This window comes from Staurois parvus, unplaced genomic scaffold (assembly GCF_062004578.1).
Source record: "Staurois parvus isolate SC_StPar_1 unplaced genomic scaffold, SC_StPar_1.0 ptg000177l, whole genome shotgun sequence".
Lineage (NCBI taxonomy): Eukaryota > Metazoa > Chordata > Amphibia > Anura > Ranidae > Staurois > Staurois parvus.
The window spans coordinates 2,652,907-2,669,901 of NW_028317973.1; the positions used below are offsets into that span (position 1 = coordinate 2,652,907).

The window sequence follows — 16,995 nt, forward strand, 5'->3', positions numbered from 1 at the left end:
CGTCAGTTTTTGCTCTTTCCCTAATAGGGAGATCCTTTTTTTCTTCTCCAGATGCAGAAGGGTGGTAACACCTTCATAATGGGGACACCTTCTAATTCATTCTCACTCTAACCCACTATAACCAAAACCAAATATACATTTTGGCAAGAGTTGAGCTCTAAAGGCTAAGTTCAACTTTCCCAGAAATTAACCTGTGCAGTCAAGGGACCCCAGGAGATATTAAATAATCTAAGTAGCTTTACAAAATGATCATTAAAAGTATTGTTTTACTTGTAGGCCATTAATGTGCCCCCAGAAGCCTGGGTTAAAATACCCTAGTTAACCACCCCCCATGTCCTGCCTTGTTGCTACAAAATCACTGTGTTTCACTTCTGCAAAGCTGAGGATGAGCATTCAATGGTTTTCACGTCTTAGCAACAGGTCAGGATTGGGGGTTTTTAATTATGAGTTTTTTTAGCCGGGCTTCTTGGGGGACAGAAATGGCCTACAGGTAAAACAATAAAATTAATGTTTTAAAAAGGTGCACCGATTTTAATATCTACTGGACCCCCTTGACTGCATAAGCTATTTTCTGGAAAAGGTGAACTTTAAGACCATTCATAGCCTGTATATGGGACGAAAGGTAGTTTTAGCTCTGTGGACTCATACAGCCTCATTCACCTTGAAACTAATTAGCACCTTCAGCTGAAATAACCGAGACTTTGTTAATTTTTCATTTTGTATTCCTCATCATAAATAAACATTTAAACAAAAGTTAAGAGAAGAAACACAAAATGAACACATTAAGAATAAATTAAAATGATACACTCTAATTCTTTCAGAAGTTTTGGTGGGGGGTGATCAAAAACTTTTATAATTTTAGTAGGTCAGCACAAATAAAAGACATACACCAAATGTCTAAGCGTGTTATGACATCGCAGTTCAAGTGGCAGTGTTTCTGTCTAGTTTTAGTGTATTTTGAATAAAAGAGCAGGCTTTTTGGACACTAGGGAAGTTTTACCACAGTGCCGGCAGAAACAAACTCTTTGTACTAAGCCATTCTTAGCATTACTTTCAAAACTGTTGCCACAAATCCATGTTTGTTCTTGTCTGAAAGCCACCACACTATGATTTAGTATGAGTACACTCCTTCAGTGGCAATGGAAGATAATCTATGGATTCCTTCAGAAGGGCTTTGGCTGGCTCTGTTCCATTTTCTGCAGCCTCACAAGAGCTTCAGTAACAACTCATCTCCAGTTCCAGCCCAGTTGTAAATTCATCCACCACCTCAGCCCTGATGAAGGCGGGTGCTTTTCCCTCAAAACGTGTTGCCTCCATTTGTATGCTGTGAACTGCAAGTTTCAATAAATATGTTGTGTAAAAGCCTGAAGTGTGACATCCCTACATATCAAGTGTTCCTCCTACCTCGTCTATACTTACCCTGTGGATTCATTTAACGTTGCTACCAACGAGGCAGCAGCTAAGTCCCCATCAGGACTACCTTTCCCTTCACCCTGATATACCTATAGGAGCCCTTTGAAGAGCACCATATCACGGACCACCTACAGAGATACCAGACTCCATATTGGTCCAGCGCTCTTATATACACTTTTTAACTACCTCACCATAATATAGTATGAGTACACTCCCTCCTTTACAATGGAAGATAATCTTTAGATTTTTTTTTTTGGAAGGGAAATGTATTTTCATATAAGGTTCTGTTCTCCTCTGGATGGTATTGTGCTAGTAATTTTGCATATAGCCTAAGCTGTGCTAACATAAGACACCTCCTCTCCTTTTTGTGCCACAATGCTGAAGCGGTGGCTCAGCAAACACTACTTAATGGCTAGACCAATGAAGCCACCTCTATTCATAATTCTTTTATCTCCAGAGGCTCTCCTTGGTTTCTAATGTTTTATAATGGCCACGGTGGGAAAAAATATGTTCTGGCACACCTGGCAAAAATCTCTCTTGAAATGCCTATTTAGATATAATTTACAAGCAAACCATCTATTTAGTGGAGTTGATGCATCTGAGCGGTTCAAGTGGTTGAAATTTTTAGATATTGGTTGCATGTATGGGCAGCATTAGGGCTCCCTCATATCAAATCTAAAATCTGCGATCTTAATGACTTAATCTGTCTTTAAAATCACTATGACCTCAGTTCCTCTTGTGGAAGATGTATGTAAATTATGAAAAGTTGTGCAAAATTATCAATGTGAACCTATCGGAGCAAGAAATATAGGTATTTTAGAAATATTTACAGTGACAAGTGTCATGATAATGCTCCACTGATGTACAGACCTACTCTGTCACTGGCTGTGTTCTGAAGATCCCTTGTTCATCGCAGACATGAATGTAAGTGTAAAGATATGGACTACACATCAGATTAAAGGCACTCTTTGACACTCTGCTGCGTATATACCGATATTCCTAGTCCTGATACTACATACTGTACAGCATAAATGTATTAAAGCAGAATTCCAGCCAATATTCTATATGTCAGTGAGTAGAGAAGGGATATATTCTTCTTCTGTTAGGTTTTAATACTGTTTTGGTAGCCGTTGAGCAGATGTTTTCTTACATCTTGTGGTCACTGAAAGAGGAAGTGAGCAAAACGAGACAGAGATAAAACATTGTTTAATGTGGAATAAAAGCCATTGTCAGTTTTATTTTTTTCCCCACTAGTGCAATCTCTTTACTTCCACTTTTTTCGCCAGAAGATGTGTGGTAAAATCTTCTTAATGGGGTCGTAGGTGACAATAAAAAGCTGATAGACCTTTTAACTCAACCTCACTTTAAACAAAAGCAAATATACATTTTGGCTGAAGTTGAGCTTTGGGACCATTTATAACTTCTTTTTGTTAAGCAAGAATATTTAAAGGATAAGTTCAGCTTTGGAATATGTTACATGTTCCAATCTGTTTTTAGGGTGGAACATGTAATATGTTCTAGCATCTGCACCCTCTCCCCCCTGATCCCCCCGCCCTGTGACAGTGGGCAAGGGATCCTCTCCCTGCACCCGCTGTCACAAATTGAAAAGAGCATGGCTGTTCGGGGTGCCGCCAACATGGCTGCATCATTCATTCACAGTTTCCTGATAATGGACAGACTACAAGTACCATCAGCCATTGTGGTTGATGGCTTGTGGGTCTCAGTAAATTACGAGGAGGCTGGCGAGCATCCTCAAAGATCATTGATCTTTCTGCTGTCAAGTAACTGCTTACCTGTTTGAGGTACGAGTAGGCAGCTATCCTGAGAGTCTGCAGTAAACCTGACATTGCATCTGCAATCTGCTGATCATGGTTGCAATGCTCTGTAGGCTCCTTAGAAACAAATTAAAAATGCACAAAAAAATTAGCGTTTATTATTTTTTTTATCAAGAGGTGAACTTATCCTTTAAACTTTGTGGACCCACGTAGCCTCATTCACCTGGAAGCTTATTAACACCTTCAGCTGAAATAACTGAGACTTTGTTAATTCATCATTTTGTTTTCCTCATCATAACAAACATTAAAAAAAAAAGAGAAGAAATAAAACACAAAATCCACATACATTTAAAAATAAATTAAAATGACACACTATAACTCTTTCAGAAGTCTTGGAAGTGGTGATCGGAAACTTGTGTCGTTTTGGTAAGTCAGCACAACTGAAAGACATTCACCTAAAGTTCTGAGCGTGTTATGACCTCACGGGCCTATTGGCAGTGTTTCTGTCCAGTGTTAGTGTCTTTTGAGTATGTTTTTTCAAACACTAGGAAAGTTTTACAACACTGCCGGCAGAAAAGAATTCATTGTACCAAGCCATTCTTAGCATTATTTTCAACCCTGTTGACACAAATCAGTATTTGTTCACGTCTGACAGCCAGCAGAAACACTGCGATATGGTGTGAGTGCACTCCCTCCATTCACAGTGGAAGATAATCTCTGGATTTTTTGGAAGGAAAATTTTCTTTTCATATAACCTTCTTGTCTGCTCTGGATGGTGGGGCGCTGGTCATTTTGCATACAGACTCTTGGCAGCCTAAACTGTGCTCGCATCAGCCGCCCCCGTTCCTTTTTTTTTGCCACAATGCTAAAGCGGTGGCTCAGTACGCTCTTCTTAACTGCTAGACCAATGAGGCCACCTCTAGTCATAATTCTGTTATCTCCAGAGGGCTCTCCTCGATAGTATCTCTCAGCTTATGCATCGGAGTGGACTTGGCAGATTCTGTGCGGGCATTTCTGTCATTAAAAACACAATTATCTGTGCTAAGAGTTTCCAGAGAACGCCCGAGGACTCTCTGATCCTCCTCTGGTAAACTGTTGATGTCAGAAGTCAAGAGAGTCCCTGTGCTACCATGAACAATGTGGATTCCATCTTGTCCTTTCAATTCAATCGGCTGCTTGTGTTTGAGGCGTAGTGATCCGTGTCTTGGGCTTTGATCCTCATCTTCATCCAAGTCATTCTGAATCAACTAAACACAAAATAAGATGGTATTACCTTGTTAATGATTGATATTGTTTGTCTGATTAGATCCTTGACTGTGTCATTTGTACAAGTAGAATTCTCAAACCACCTAATTTCCCCTGATAACTATTCAACTATCTTCTGCTTGAACACTCAAAGTGGAACTTTAGTCAAAAAACTATTGAAACACAATGGGGGGCATATATTAAGCAGCTTAGCGGCATAGAGGCAAATCAGTGTGCCTCTCACTAACAAAGCCTCTGTGACAGGTTTTTAGTGTATTTGTGACCTGTGTGTCTGAATTCCCAGGCAGCCAAGTGCGACAGATTTGCAAGGTCTGCACCAAATTTATTACTACATCTAAACGGGCTATCTTTGCAACTTTAGAGCAGCCAAAGTGGAATTTATGGCTCAAGTTGTGTAATACATCTGTCACATAATCTGTCTCAATTCTCTTGTTTAGCAATGCCTTGCTGTGCAACAGAATTGATAAATGTCCCTCAATGTACTTGGCTCTTCTGAAAATGTATGTTGCTCAAAATAAGAATAAAATCATGGCTACAGCTGCTTTAGGGCATGTCTACAGGAGTTTGCTTGCTTCACATCTGCTCCTCTCCCTATTCATATCAGTAGGAATAAAAGGCAGCTAAAAGCAGGTGGATGCCACTTAAGAGGTTAGAAGTGTGGGTCCGAAAATAGTTAACTGCACCTGCCAATGTACTCTTAATAATTTCAGATGCTTCTCAAACTGATTCTAAATATAGGCCTTAATGCACCAGCAAGCAAGCTGTTTGACCTCTCCCAGCTGCTGAAGAAAAGACTTTTAGTGCCAGTAAGGCAGTAAGTCACCTGATGCACCATGTGACCTACAAACCCAAAACCCATGTGGAGTTGCACCACTGGTGTCCCTGGAGTCATTGGACTGGAGTTAGCCATGTGGCAGTTTTAGTCCAGGAAGAAGATTACTTCCACAATTTAACAAGATGATGATCAGATTGAGGTGGCAAGAGATAAAAAAAGGCAGAGTCATGTGCAAGAGGTAAAAAGGTGTTGTGCAATTTACTCAGTTGGTTTGGTTATTTTCTGCCTATCTTCCACAGTTCCCTTTTAACCGTCTAAAGAAGATATGTACATGATTCCCATGACTGTGCCGAGGTGAACCTTTTGCTGACCAAACCCTTTCTCCAGCAGCAAAGATGGTTGCCCCAGGTAGGGCTGTCTGTGTGCTTGCCAAAACACACAAAAAGGCAGTCATCTCAATAACGCTTGTTAAAAAAAAGCATGGTGATACTGAACCTACACATTCAACAGGCTCCGCATCGCTAAAGAGGCTCATGCGCTGCATCTGAAAGGTGAAAGGTACAGGGGACAGGCAGGGAGCGCAATAATGCTAATATTGCAATTTTACAAGGAGTAGAGTTACTTAGCTACACTTTGAATGGAGTGTCCCCACAGTGCCTCCAAGATTGCCACCGAAAGCAGCTACCCCAATTTTATGCTTCCTTATGTTTAGTGTAACTAACCTAATCCATCTTCAGCTTTCTTTTCCTAGCTACAGTAATTCTGAATCAGAAATAATCAAACAATAACATTTCTGCTATAGAAACAATAAAGGTTCTTCTATAGAACATGCAGCCATAAAAGCGAAGTAGGAGAGAAATCATTTAAACTGTACTATGTAAGGAAATGGGCAATAATGGATCTAAATTAAAATAAGAAACACCTGGCACATTATTGGTTATTTTCCTCCATTACCTAGCTTTAAAAAGTTGGTTACAATCAACCATGAGCCTCACGATCAGATAAGATCAGGGCCAGATTTCTGCATGTCCCACAACCTGGTGTGGCAAAGCCATCCTGCCTGCCAGGGTCATCCTGCTGGGTCTTGCATTGGCTCATTCTATACACAGTTTCTGCATTATGATTGGTGGAGTAGCATGCTAATATATGTACTTTCATGCACTTTCAGCTTTGTACACTGAGCACCAAACTGCTGACAGAGTAGGATGATAGTTTGCCTGACTATTTCATCAAAGAAGTGTTGATACTGTATATTGAGATAGGTGTGAATCCACAGCGGGACAAGGTAGATAGGAGTCACTGGTTATTAGACCTCATGGAGACAGAGCTTAAAACACGCCGCTAATACAGGCCTTCAGAGGTTTTTTTTCAACCTGTAAAATCACCTTTATGCTAGGCTAGGTGGCCATGCACACATAGGCATTTACAGAAGTATTTGAAGAGGAGTGTTTGCAGGCAGAAAAAAAAGGTGTGTTCGGAGAGGAGCTTTTTTTGCTGAAAAAACTAGCATATACATGGATAAATGCGTGTGCATTGCGCAAATGTATTCCAATGGCCAGAATAAATCAATATTCTGACTAGTAGATTGCACCTATGCTCAAACACCATACGTGCGCAAATGTGCATACCAGGGGCGGACTGACAACTCATGGGGCCCCCGGGCAATAGGGGATCATGGGGCCCCTGTGTCCTTGCCCAAACTCAAAAAAGCCTATGAAAAAGGTACCAGGGGCATCTCATGGGGCCCCCTACTGACCCCGGGCCCTCGGGCAGAGCCCGAGTTTCCAAATAGTCAGTCCGCCCCTGGTGCATACATTTTGTAACACCAGAGGCCTCTTTTCTGCCAAATTCTAGCAGAAAAATGCTGCTTATTTTCAAAAGCCTGTGTGCATGGGGCCTTAAAATTTAGCATGCTTAGCTTTATGACTATGCTTTATGTACCAACAAAAAGAAATATAATTGCGCCTTTCTATAATAAACCTACCAAAAACACTAGTGACTATTAATTTATGTTAATCAATACAGAAAGATATAGTAAGATTGGAAGAGAGAAAGAAAACACACCATGCAGATCCACTGCACCCTTAGAGACACACCAGGCTTTTTAGCCTGCACACAATGTAAGATGGTATACCTCTGTGACTGAGGAATGGTCACCAGTGCTGGTGGTGGCCTTAGTAACCATTCTTTGAGCTAATAACTTTTTCAGTCTCATGTAATCATCCAGTACGACTTTCAGAAGTGACCCCTGTATGTGGATGATGGCAATAATGATTTTGAAGGAATATTATCAAAATAAAACAAAATATAAATATTCAAACATGCATAAAAGCTATTTTCTAATCTCAAATAAATGCTCTGTTTTCTTTAAACTTTGTTTTTATTGTAGGTGGGACATGATTGTCTGATATCTAAGTCAAAATCATCATCATTATAGTTAGCTCTGAACCATTCTCAGATATTGAGATTCCAATAAATGCAGTGCATTATTTGTATGAGAGATAGCACTGAACCTGTCCTTTTTGTATCATTAATATAAAAAGTATTTACAATGTACAATCAATAGTAGTTCAGAGGATCTCAAAGTTTTTCAAATATACATCAAGCCCTCTTCCTCTATAAAGTTGGTATGGAAAGATCTTGGAACTAGGGGTCTTAGGCTACCACCCAGATTGCTGCCATAAGAAATTATGCAAAGAGAACTTGTCATACAAAGAACAAAATATAAACACTGATAATGGAATTTCATGGAAGGTTCTCTCCACCCATAAACAGGGACAAGTAGAAAGAGTTAAAAAGGTTTGTGCCTAAGGGGCAGCCAGTATATCTCGAATGACAACTGAGACACACAAGATGGCGTCCATACTTTCTGGCAGGGGTGTCTGTGTCACATGACTAGCTGAACACCATTACAAATAATTTGGCAGATAAAAAAAAGTTCACATATATGTACAGCTGTTAAACTATTAGCTAGATATATGTTAAGTTATTTGACCCAGGCTCTTCTCTATTACTACAGTATTTTAAAGGATCTTGACCATTTGAGCTGGATTACCTTGTAATAAGAGAATATACATAAATAACATTTACCAACAATTTTTAATAAGGAAGAAAGGTGCCTCTAAGTGAAGTATTAAAGGATGTTTTTTGTCAAACAAATAAAAAGCCACTCACATGGTAGACATGTAAAAGAAGCCCATCAGAGGAATAAAAAGTTGAGGGGTGATGTCCATGTCCCCGCTGGAGAAAGCCATGACAAACCTTGTGCTTGAGAAAGGACCATGCTCACCCTCCAGAAACGTGTCGCACTGCATACTGGTTGTCAGAGCTCCCGGTAAGACCAGAGATGCGTGAACTGACACAGGGAAACGTAGGCTCAAGTATGGTGTAACAATATAATTTATTAAGAGTTATACACAAATATAACGCACAATATAACAAAACCAAACCTCCAACTGATAACGGAATGTACACAGATAAGAGCAGTCAGGGCTGGCGAGGTGGAGTGGTCAGGCAGGCCGGGTCAGGAATCATCGGGCAGACAAGACACAAAGGAGCAGGCAGAGCGTAGTCAGACGGGCCGGGTCCGGAACAATCAGGCAGACAAGGTACCAAAGGAGCAGGCTGGAGAGTGGTCAGGAATAGCCGAGGTAAGGACAGGCAGAGTTCATTCAAGGTCAGGATCAAGCAGAATCAGGAATCAGGCAGGAAGCAGACAGGATGCAGGTACAGGGGCTCATGGGAAACATACACCAAGGCACTGACTGCAGGTCTGGCCATTCCTTAAATACACTTCCTGCAATCAGCCTCAGGTGATGGCTGACTGCAGGAGTGAGCTTCTGGTTGCTGAGAGCACCCGCTGGCCAGCCCTGGTACTGCAGCCCACAAGGCAGGTGAGTCCCACCACCATTGGCAAGTCCATTCCTGACACTGGTCCTCTCTACGTCATCACGCTGGCTCCAATGTTGCGCTGCACTCCACAGTACTTTCCATTGCCCTTCCATCAGAGATACACATGCTGGTCAGCTTTCACCATCTCCAGTCTCCCTCAGCACTAGTCACGCCTTTCTCCAGCGGGGACATGGACATCACCCCTCAGTCACGGCTTTCTCCAGCGGGGACATGGACATCACCCCTCAACATTTTATTACTCTGATGAGCTTCTTTTACATGTCTACCATGTGAGTGGCTTTTTATTTGTTTGGCAATAAACGTCCTTTAATCCTGCACTTAGAGGCACCTTTCTTCCTTATTCGTTTCACTCAGAGCCTGCTATAGCTTCAAGAGCTTGCCCTAGTGCAATGTGGACTCACAATACTGAACTTTATTATTGTTTCTGACACTTTGGATTTGAGAGTTTTTTGCTCTGATTTGTTGTTGTTTTACCAACAATTCTTAGCCTCACCTTAATGGGCCCTTCACGCATAATCTGCCCCAGCTTTGCAATGTTGTCATACTCTTGAATTGCAGCGCGAAGGTAGCGTTCATCATCTGGTTTGGTGGCAGTTGGTTCTCGTCCAAAAGTACCCTAAAGAATAAACAGCTTTAGGGTTTCTTGGCCAGACCCAGGCCTTTGATACCATAAGATAAACATATTTATTTTCACATACACACAAGGTAACAATTGCTACTCAAGTAAGAGCAAATGGTGTAAAAAGAATGGAAAAAACAAATTACTCTGCTGGTCTTTGAGAGAATAACTGTACCCCGTTTTCTTTTAAGGATATCTAAAACCAAGAACAAAAATGTAATATATTGTAGTTTACCAGTCTGTAGATGTGGTGGCTGTATTAGCTTTCATTTTTAGGCTAAGCACATTTTCAGCAAGTAATGAAAAAAAAATTTTATCTTGCAAAAATGTAGTGTCTTCAAAACTTCAGTTGAGCTGAATCAATATATCAAAAATCTTATTTTCCTTCAAAGCTACCTTCTGCAAAGTACCAATTCCCCCAGCGCCCATGTAATGGAGATAAAGATAAAACGAAAATAAAACATGAATATGTGTTGTCTGCTGGGGCAGGAAGTGTACTATCTAGAGGACTATTAGAAGAAAATAAAGGATTAAAAACTGTAAAACTATTGCAGCCACCACATCTAAAGACAGGTAAGCTGCAATATAAAAAAAAATAACATATATTGTTGAGTTTAGATACAATTTACCCTACAATTGCAGTGTTTTTGCTCTTTGCTGCATAGGTGTTACTAAGTACTAGAGTGTAGCAACTGTTCTTTAATCTATCTAAAATATACCTTTAGTTTTATAGGAGGTACAGACCAGAAATTCAGGGTTTGTGTAAATCTAATGGGGGTGAGATTACATTTTGGGTAAAGGAGAGTGACAGACCAAATGCTGAAAATGATAATTTATACCTTTATTCATACTAGAGTGATAAAAGAATAGTTACATGAGTTCTTGCTGGGCTGTTCCACAGATCAGTAATGTCACTCAAGTTCTCAGGCAAGTCATCTTCATGCTCTGCTTGTGCCGCCAGTTCCAAATTTCTGCAAAAAGGATCCAGCCATACAGGATTTGCCCTACAAACACAGAAAGAAGTACTGGCACCTAAGATACACAGACCTCAGGGTAGCAACAATAACAACATCTGCAACCAAATAGTTTGTTAAGCTGGGCAATTGCATACTTTGAAAATCCAGCAATATGAGTCTAGTTACCTCTAGGCTGTAGGATCAGTGGTGCATTTAGGTTTTGTGCTGCCCTAGGCAACACAAAAATTGGCGCCCCCCCCTGCAGAAAGAGCCTGACATTGACCAAGAGCACCCCTGCCCTCCACCCGAGCCTTCCACTGTCACTGCCCCCCACACCATCCCCCATTGTCGAGAGAGAGAAAGACACTCACCTTCACAGCTCTGGACATCCCCAGGAACGAGAGTTTGGCTGTGAATACACCATCATGAAACCCGCAACCTCTCTCAGAACCCACCAGGTCCCCATGCTGCGTGTGTCCCTTCTTCCATCCCTTCTTTCATTGGGCAGTGCTGCCCCCCTGAAAAATGCCGCCCTAGGCAAATGCCTTGTTTGCCTTGTGGTAAATACACCCCTCTGTAGGATACAGGTTCATTACAGGTTACAGTACATGGGCCAACCTCGAACTCCCAGGCCAAGCACCCTGGTATCAGACTGTCAGGAATGGACTGGCCAGTAATGGTGGGACTCACCTGCCTTGTGGGCTGCAGTACCAGGGCTGGCCAGCAGGTGCTCCCAGCAATCAAAGACTCATCCCTGCAGTCTTTGCCTTGGTGTGTGTGTTTTTCCTGGGCCCTGTATCTTGTTCCTGCATTCCTGTACCTGTACCTGTTCCTGTCTCTGTCTGATTCATTGCTGACCCTGCCTGATTCCGGACCTCTGCTGACTTCTCCTGTTTCATCCCTGGCTTGTGACCCAGACCATTCTCTGCCTGACCCCCTGTTCCCACCTGCCCGATTGTTATTGACCCGGCCTGCCTGACGACGCTTGCATTGTATATATTGTTATCTGTGGGTGGTTTGGTTCGTTTGCACTGTGTTATGTTTTAGTATTGCACTGCGTTTATGTTTGTATTGTTAGTCTTTAATAATAAATTGTCTTATTGTTTATAACATATCTGAAGTCTGCGTTTCCCTGCGTCAGTCACATACCTCTGGTCACACCCCGGAGCCCTGACATTACACCAAGGCCAATCCTGTCAAGAAGTGGCTGCACAGGGAAGCCATCTTGGCTTGTTGCTGGGAAGGATGGATCTTGATGAGGTTGTGTATTTATCTCTGCTAGTGTTTGATGACAGAGAGTATGCTTATCAAACTCTGAAGGAGTATCCCAGGGATGAACTGCTAGAATGTATACGGATCGCTCATGTTCTAGTAGATCAGGGCACAGAATTCTCTGAGGTGCAGCCATTGATTCAGGTTTGTGCTGAGTTGGTTTCATCTGGTACCCCTGAAAGCAGGGGTGAATTTTTGCCGCCATTTAGTGCAGACCAGGTAGAGTCCCTGGTATGGTTATTAGAGGATGATGTGGATTACTTCTTGGAGCATTATGCTGCATGTTCACCACAGATACTAAGAGATTGTATAAACGCAGTGCAGTCTTTGGTCAAACAGCCTTTGTGTAAGCGGAGCTTTGTTCAACCCATACTGCAGACATGGTCAGACTTGTTGCACCCAGCCTCAGTCAGCTTGCAAAAACCCAGTCCTGCTTCAAATCTATTTCTTCAAAGCTCTATTCCTGCTTTCCCAACAGCACCTCCAGTTACAGCCCAGTATACCCTGCTATCTACCGCATGTCAGTACCCTGCTCCCACTCGCTGCACCTATCCTGCCTTTAACCCTGTAAAGAAGCCCTCTGTAGCAACTGTTCCCTCCCCTGTTCCATCCTCCAGCTCTTCTCTGTCTCCAGCTGCTCCATCCATTTACAAACCTGCGCTTACTTACAGTACTCCGGTAACTAAAACCAGGAAAAGGCGAAAGTTCTTTCCAACCAATACCATCCTGCCAGTATCCAAACCGGTCAGCCTCCCATCTGAGAACCTGCCTTCCATGGTGCAGCCTGGTGCCTCGGCGCCCACAATTCAGCCTGATGCCTCTACCCAGCCTGATGTCTCTACCCAGCCTGATGTCTGTACCCAGCCTCATGTCTGTACCCAGCCTGATGCCTCCACCCAGCCTGATGCCTCCATTCAGCCTGATGCCTCCACCCAGCCTGATGCCTCCACCCCGCCTGATGCCTCCACCCAGCCTGATGCCTCCACTCAGCCTGATGCCTCCACTCAGCCTGATGCCTCCATTCAGCCTGATGTCTCTACCCAGCATGATGTTTCTACCCAGCCTGATGAACTGATCCAGCCTGATGATCCTATTATGCCAGACGACTCGGTGCCCGCTGTTCCGCCAGTTGACTCGGTGCCCGCAGTCTTGCCAGACGACTCGATGCCCGCTGTTCCGCCAGTCGACTCGGTGCCCGCAGTTCCGCCAGTCGACTCGGTGCCCGCAGTTCCGCCAGTCGACTCGGTGCCCACAGTTCCGCCAGTCGACTCGGTGCCCGCAGTCTTGCCAGTTGACTCGGTGCCCGCAGTCATGCCAGTTGACTCGGAGCCCACTGTCGTGCCTGGTGACTCGGTGCCCGCTGCCTTGCCAGATGACGCGGTGCCCGCTGGCGAGCCAAATGACCTGATGCCTGGTGACCCAGTGCCCGCTGTCATACCTGGTGACCCGATGCCCGCTGTCGAGCCAGACAATCCCATGCCTGATGACCCAGTGCCCGCTGTCATGCCTGGTGACCCGATGCCCGCTGTCGGGCCAGACGATCCAATGTCTGACCCAGTGCCCACGGTCATGCCAGTTGACTCGGAGCCTACTGTCGTGCCTGGTGACTCGGTGCCCACTGCCTTGCCAGATGACGAGGTGCCCGCTGGCGAGCCAAGTGACCTGATGCCTGGTGACCCAGTGCCCGCTGTCATGCCTAGTGACCCGATGCCCGCTGTCGTGCCAATTGACTCAGAGCCCACTGTCGTGCCTGGTGACTCGGTGCCCACTGCCTTGCCAGATGACGCGGTGCCCGCTGGCGAGCCAAATGACCTGATGCCTGGTGACCCAGTGCCCGCTGTCATACCTGGTGACCCGATGCCCGCGGTCGAGCCAGACAATCCCATGCCTGATGACCCAGTGCCCGCTGTCATGCCTGGTGACCCGATGCCCGCTGTCGGGCCAGACGATCCAATGTCTGACCCAGTGCCCACGGTCATACCAGTTGACTCGGAGCCTACTGTCGTGCCTGGTGACTCGGTGCCCACTGCCTTGCCAGATGATGCGGTGCCCGCTGGCGAGCCAAATGACCTGATGCCTGGTGACCCAGTGCCCGCTGTCATGCCTGGTGACCCGATGCCCACTGTCGTGCCAATTGACTCAGAGCCCACTGTCGTGCCTGGTGACTCGGTGCCCACTGCCTTGCCAGATGACCCGGTGCCCGCTGGCGAGCCAAATGACCTGATGCCTGGTGACCCAGTGCCCGCTGTCATACCTGGTGACCCGATGCCCGCTGTCGAGCCAGACAATCCCATGCCTGATGACCCAGTGCCCGCTGTCGGGCCAGACGATCCAATGTCTGACCCAGTGCCCGCGGTCATGCCAGTTGACTCGGAGCCCACTGTCGTGCCTGGTGACTCGGTGCCCACTGCCTTGCCAGATGACGCGGTGCCCACTGGCGAGCCAAATGACCTGATGCCTGGTGACCCGATGCCCGTTGTGGTGCCTGATGACCCGGTGCCCGCCGCTCCGCCTGGGGGCCCGATGCCCGTCGCCCCGCCTGGGGGCCCGATGCCTATCGCCCCTCCTGGGGTCCCGGCGCCCGCCGCTCCGCCTGGGGGCCCGATGCCTGTCACCCCGCCTGGGGGCCCGATGCCTGTCATCCCGCCTGGGGGCCCGATGCCTGTCGCCCCTCCTGGGGTCCCGGCGCCCGCCGCTCCGCCTGGGGGCCCGATGCCTGTCGCCCCGCCTGGGGGCCCGATGCCTGTTGCCCCGCCTGGGGGCCCGATGCCTGTCGCCCCTCCTGGGGGCCCGGCGCCCGCCGCTCCGCCTGGGGGCCCGATGCCTGTCGCCCCGATGCCTGTCGCCCCTCCTGGGGGCCCGGCACCCGCCGCTGCGCCTGGGGGCCCGATGCCTGTCGCCCCGCCTGGGGGCCCAGCGCCCGCCGCTCCGCCTGGGGGCCTGATGCCTGTCGCCCTGCCTGGGGGCCCGATGCCTGTCGCCCCGCCTGGGGGCCCGATGCCTGTCGCCCCGCCTGGGGGCCTGATGCCTGTCGCGATGGCTGGTGATCCGGTGTCCAGCCCGGTGTGCCTCTGCCCGGAGTCCAGCTCGATGTGCCTCTGCCCGATGTGCCGCTGCCCGGAGTCCTGCCCGATGTGCCGCTGCCCGGAGTCCTGCCCGATGTGCCTCTGCCCGGAGTCCTGCCCGATGTGCCTCTGCCCGGAGTCCAGCCCGATGTGCCTCTGCCCGGAGTCCAGCCCGATGTGCCTCTGCCCGGAGTCCAGCCCGATGTGCCTCTGCCCGGAGTCCAGCCCGATGTGCCTCTGCCCGGTGTGCCGCTGCCCGTTGTCCTGCCCAGTGTGCCGCTGCCCGTTGTCCTGCCCGGTGTGCCGCTGCCCGGAGTCCTGCCCGGTGTGCCGCTGCCCGGAGTCCTGCCCGGTGTGCCGCTGCCCGGAGTCCTGCCCGATGTGCCAGTCTTTGATATCCCGCCAGTTACCAGACCCGGGCGGTGGAACATTTTGCCCAGCTAGGACTGTTTGGAGCGTCCTGAGGCCGCTCCTTGAGGGGGGGGTACTGTCAGGAATGGACTGGCCAGTAATGGTGGGACTCACCTGCCTTGTGGGCTGCAGTACCAGGGCTGGCCAGCGGGTGCTCCCAGCAATCAGAGACTCAACCCTGCAGTCTTTGCCTTGGTGTGTGTGTTTTTCCTGGGCCCTGTATCTTGTTCCTGCATTCCTGTACCTGTACCTGTTCCTGTCTCTGTCTGATTCGTTGCTGACCCTGCCTGATTCCGGACCTCTGCTGACTTCTCCTGTTTCATCCCTGGCTTGTGACCCCGACCATTTTCTGCCTGACCCCCTGTTCCCACCTGCCCGATTGTTATTGACCCGGCCTGCCTGACGACGCTTGCATTGTATATATTGTTATCTGTGGGTGGTTTGGTTTGGTTCGTTTGCACTGTGTTATGTTTTAGTATTGCACTGCGTTTATGTTTGTATTGTTAGTCTTTAATAAATTGTCTTATTGTTTATAACATATCTGAAGTCTGCGTTTCCCTGTGTCAGTCACATACCTCTGGTCACACCCCGGAGCCCTGACACAGACCTACTACTGGTAGAGCCACACAGTATACTATGTAAAAAGAGTGCAGCGCTAAGGTAAGCAATAATATATAATTGGATATGGATAAATCAACATATAAATGCAAAAAGTTCTAATGATAGTATGATCCTGGATCATACTATCATTAGAACTTTTTGCATTTATATGTTGATTTATCCATATCCAATTATATATTATTGCTTACCTTAGTGCTGCACTCTTTTTACATTGTTACTCTAGGGCAGTGGTTCTCAACCTTTCTAATGCCGCGACCCCTTAATACAGTTCCTCATGTTGTGGTGACCCCCAACCATAAAATTATTTTCGTTGCTACTTCATAACTTTAATTTTGCAGTGGGAGGACTAGCGCCCCATCACTGATGTCAGTGGGAGGAATAGTGCCCCATCATTGGTGTCAGTGGGATGAATAGTGTCCCATCGTTGGTATCAGTGGGATGAATAGTGTCCCATCGTTGGTATCAGTGGGAGGAATAGTGCCCCATCATTGGTGTCAGTGGGAGGAATAGTGTCCCATCATTGGTGTCAGTGGGAGGAATAGTGCCCCATCATTGGTGTCAGTGGGAGGAATAGTGCCCCATCATTGGTGTCAGTGAGAGGAATAGTGCTCCATCATTGGTGTCAGTGGGAGGAATAGTGCCCAATCATTGGCGTCAGTGGGAGGAATAGTGCCCAATCATTGGCGTCAGTGGGAGGAATAGTGCCTCATCATTGGTGTCAGTGGGAGGAATAGTGTCCCATCATTGGCGTCAGTGGGAGGAATAGTGTCCCATCATTGGTGTCAGTGGGAGGAATAGTGTCCCATCATTGGTGTCAGTGGGAGGAATAGTGTCCCATCATTGGTGTCAGTGGGGGGAATAGTGCCCCATCATTGGTATCAGTGGGGGGAATAGTGCCCCATCATTGGTA

The 16,995-nt window shown here is 46.6% G+C and overlaps 1 protein-coding gene across 3 annotated transcripts in view; it reads right to left on the reverse strand.

The window, feature by feature from the left end:
- Positions 1 to 2,602: 2,602 nt before the first annotated feature.
- The window catches only part of CDH23 (cadherin related 23), a 1,300,862-nt gene continuing 1,286,469 nt past the window's right edge, over positions 2,603 to 16,995 (reverse strand). For 2 of the 3 annotated variants that reach the window (XM_089677097.1, XM_089677098.1), the window contains 3 exons: positions 10,635 to 10,764; positions 9,635 to 9,757; positions 2,603 to 4,435 (listed from right to left, as the gene is read on the reverse strand). In XM_089677097.1, the coding sequence (XP_089533223.1) occupies positions 4,112 to 4,435; positions 9,635 to 9,757; positions 10,635 to 10,764 (577 nt within the window). In that variant the 3' untranslated portion in view covers positions 2,603 to 4,111. Of the gene's footprint in view, positions 4,436 to 7,363; positions 7,478 to 9,634; positions 9,758 to 10,634; positions 10,765 to 16,995 lie in introns of all 3 variants that reach the window. The other variant, XM_089677099.1, reaches the window with a different exon arrangement.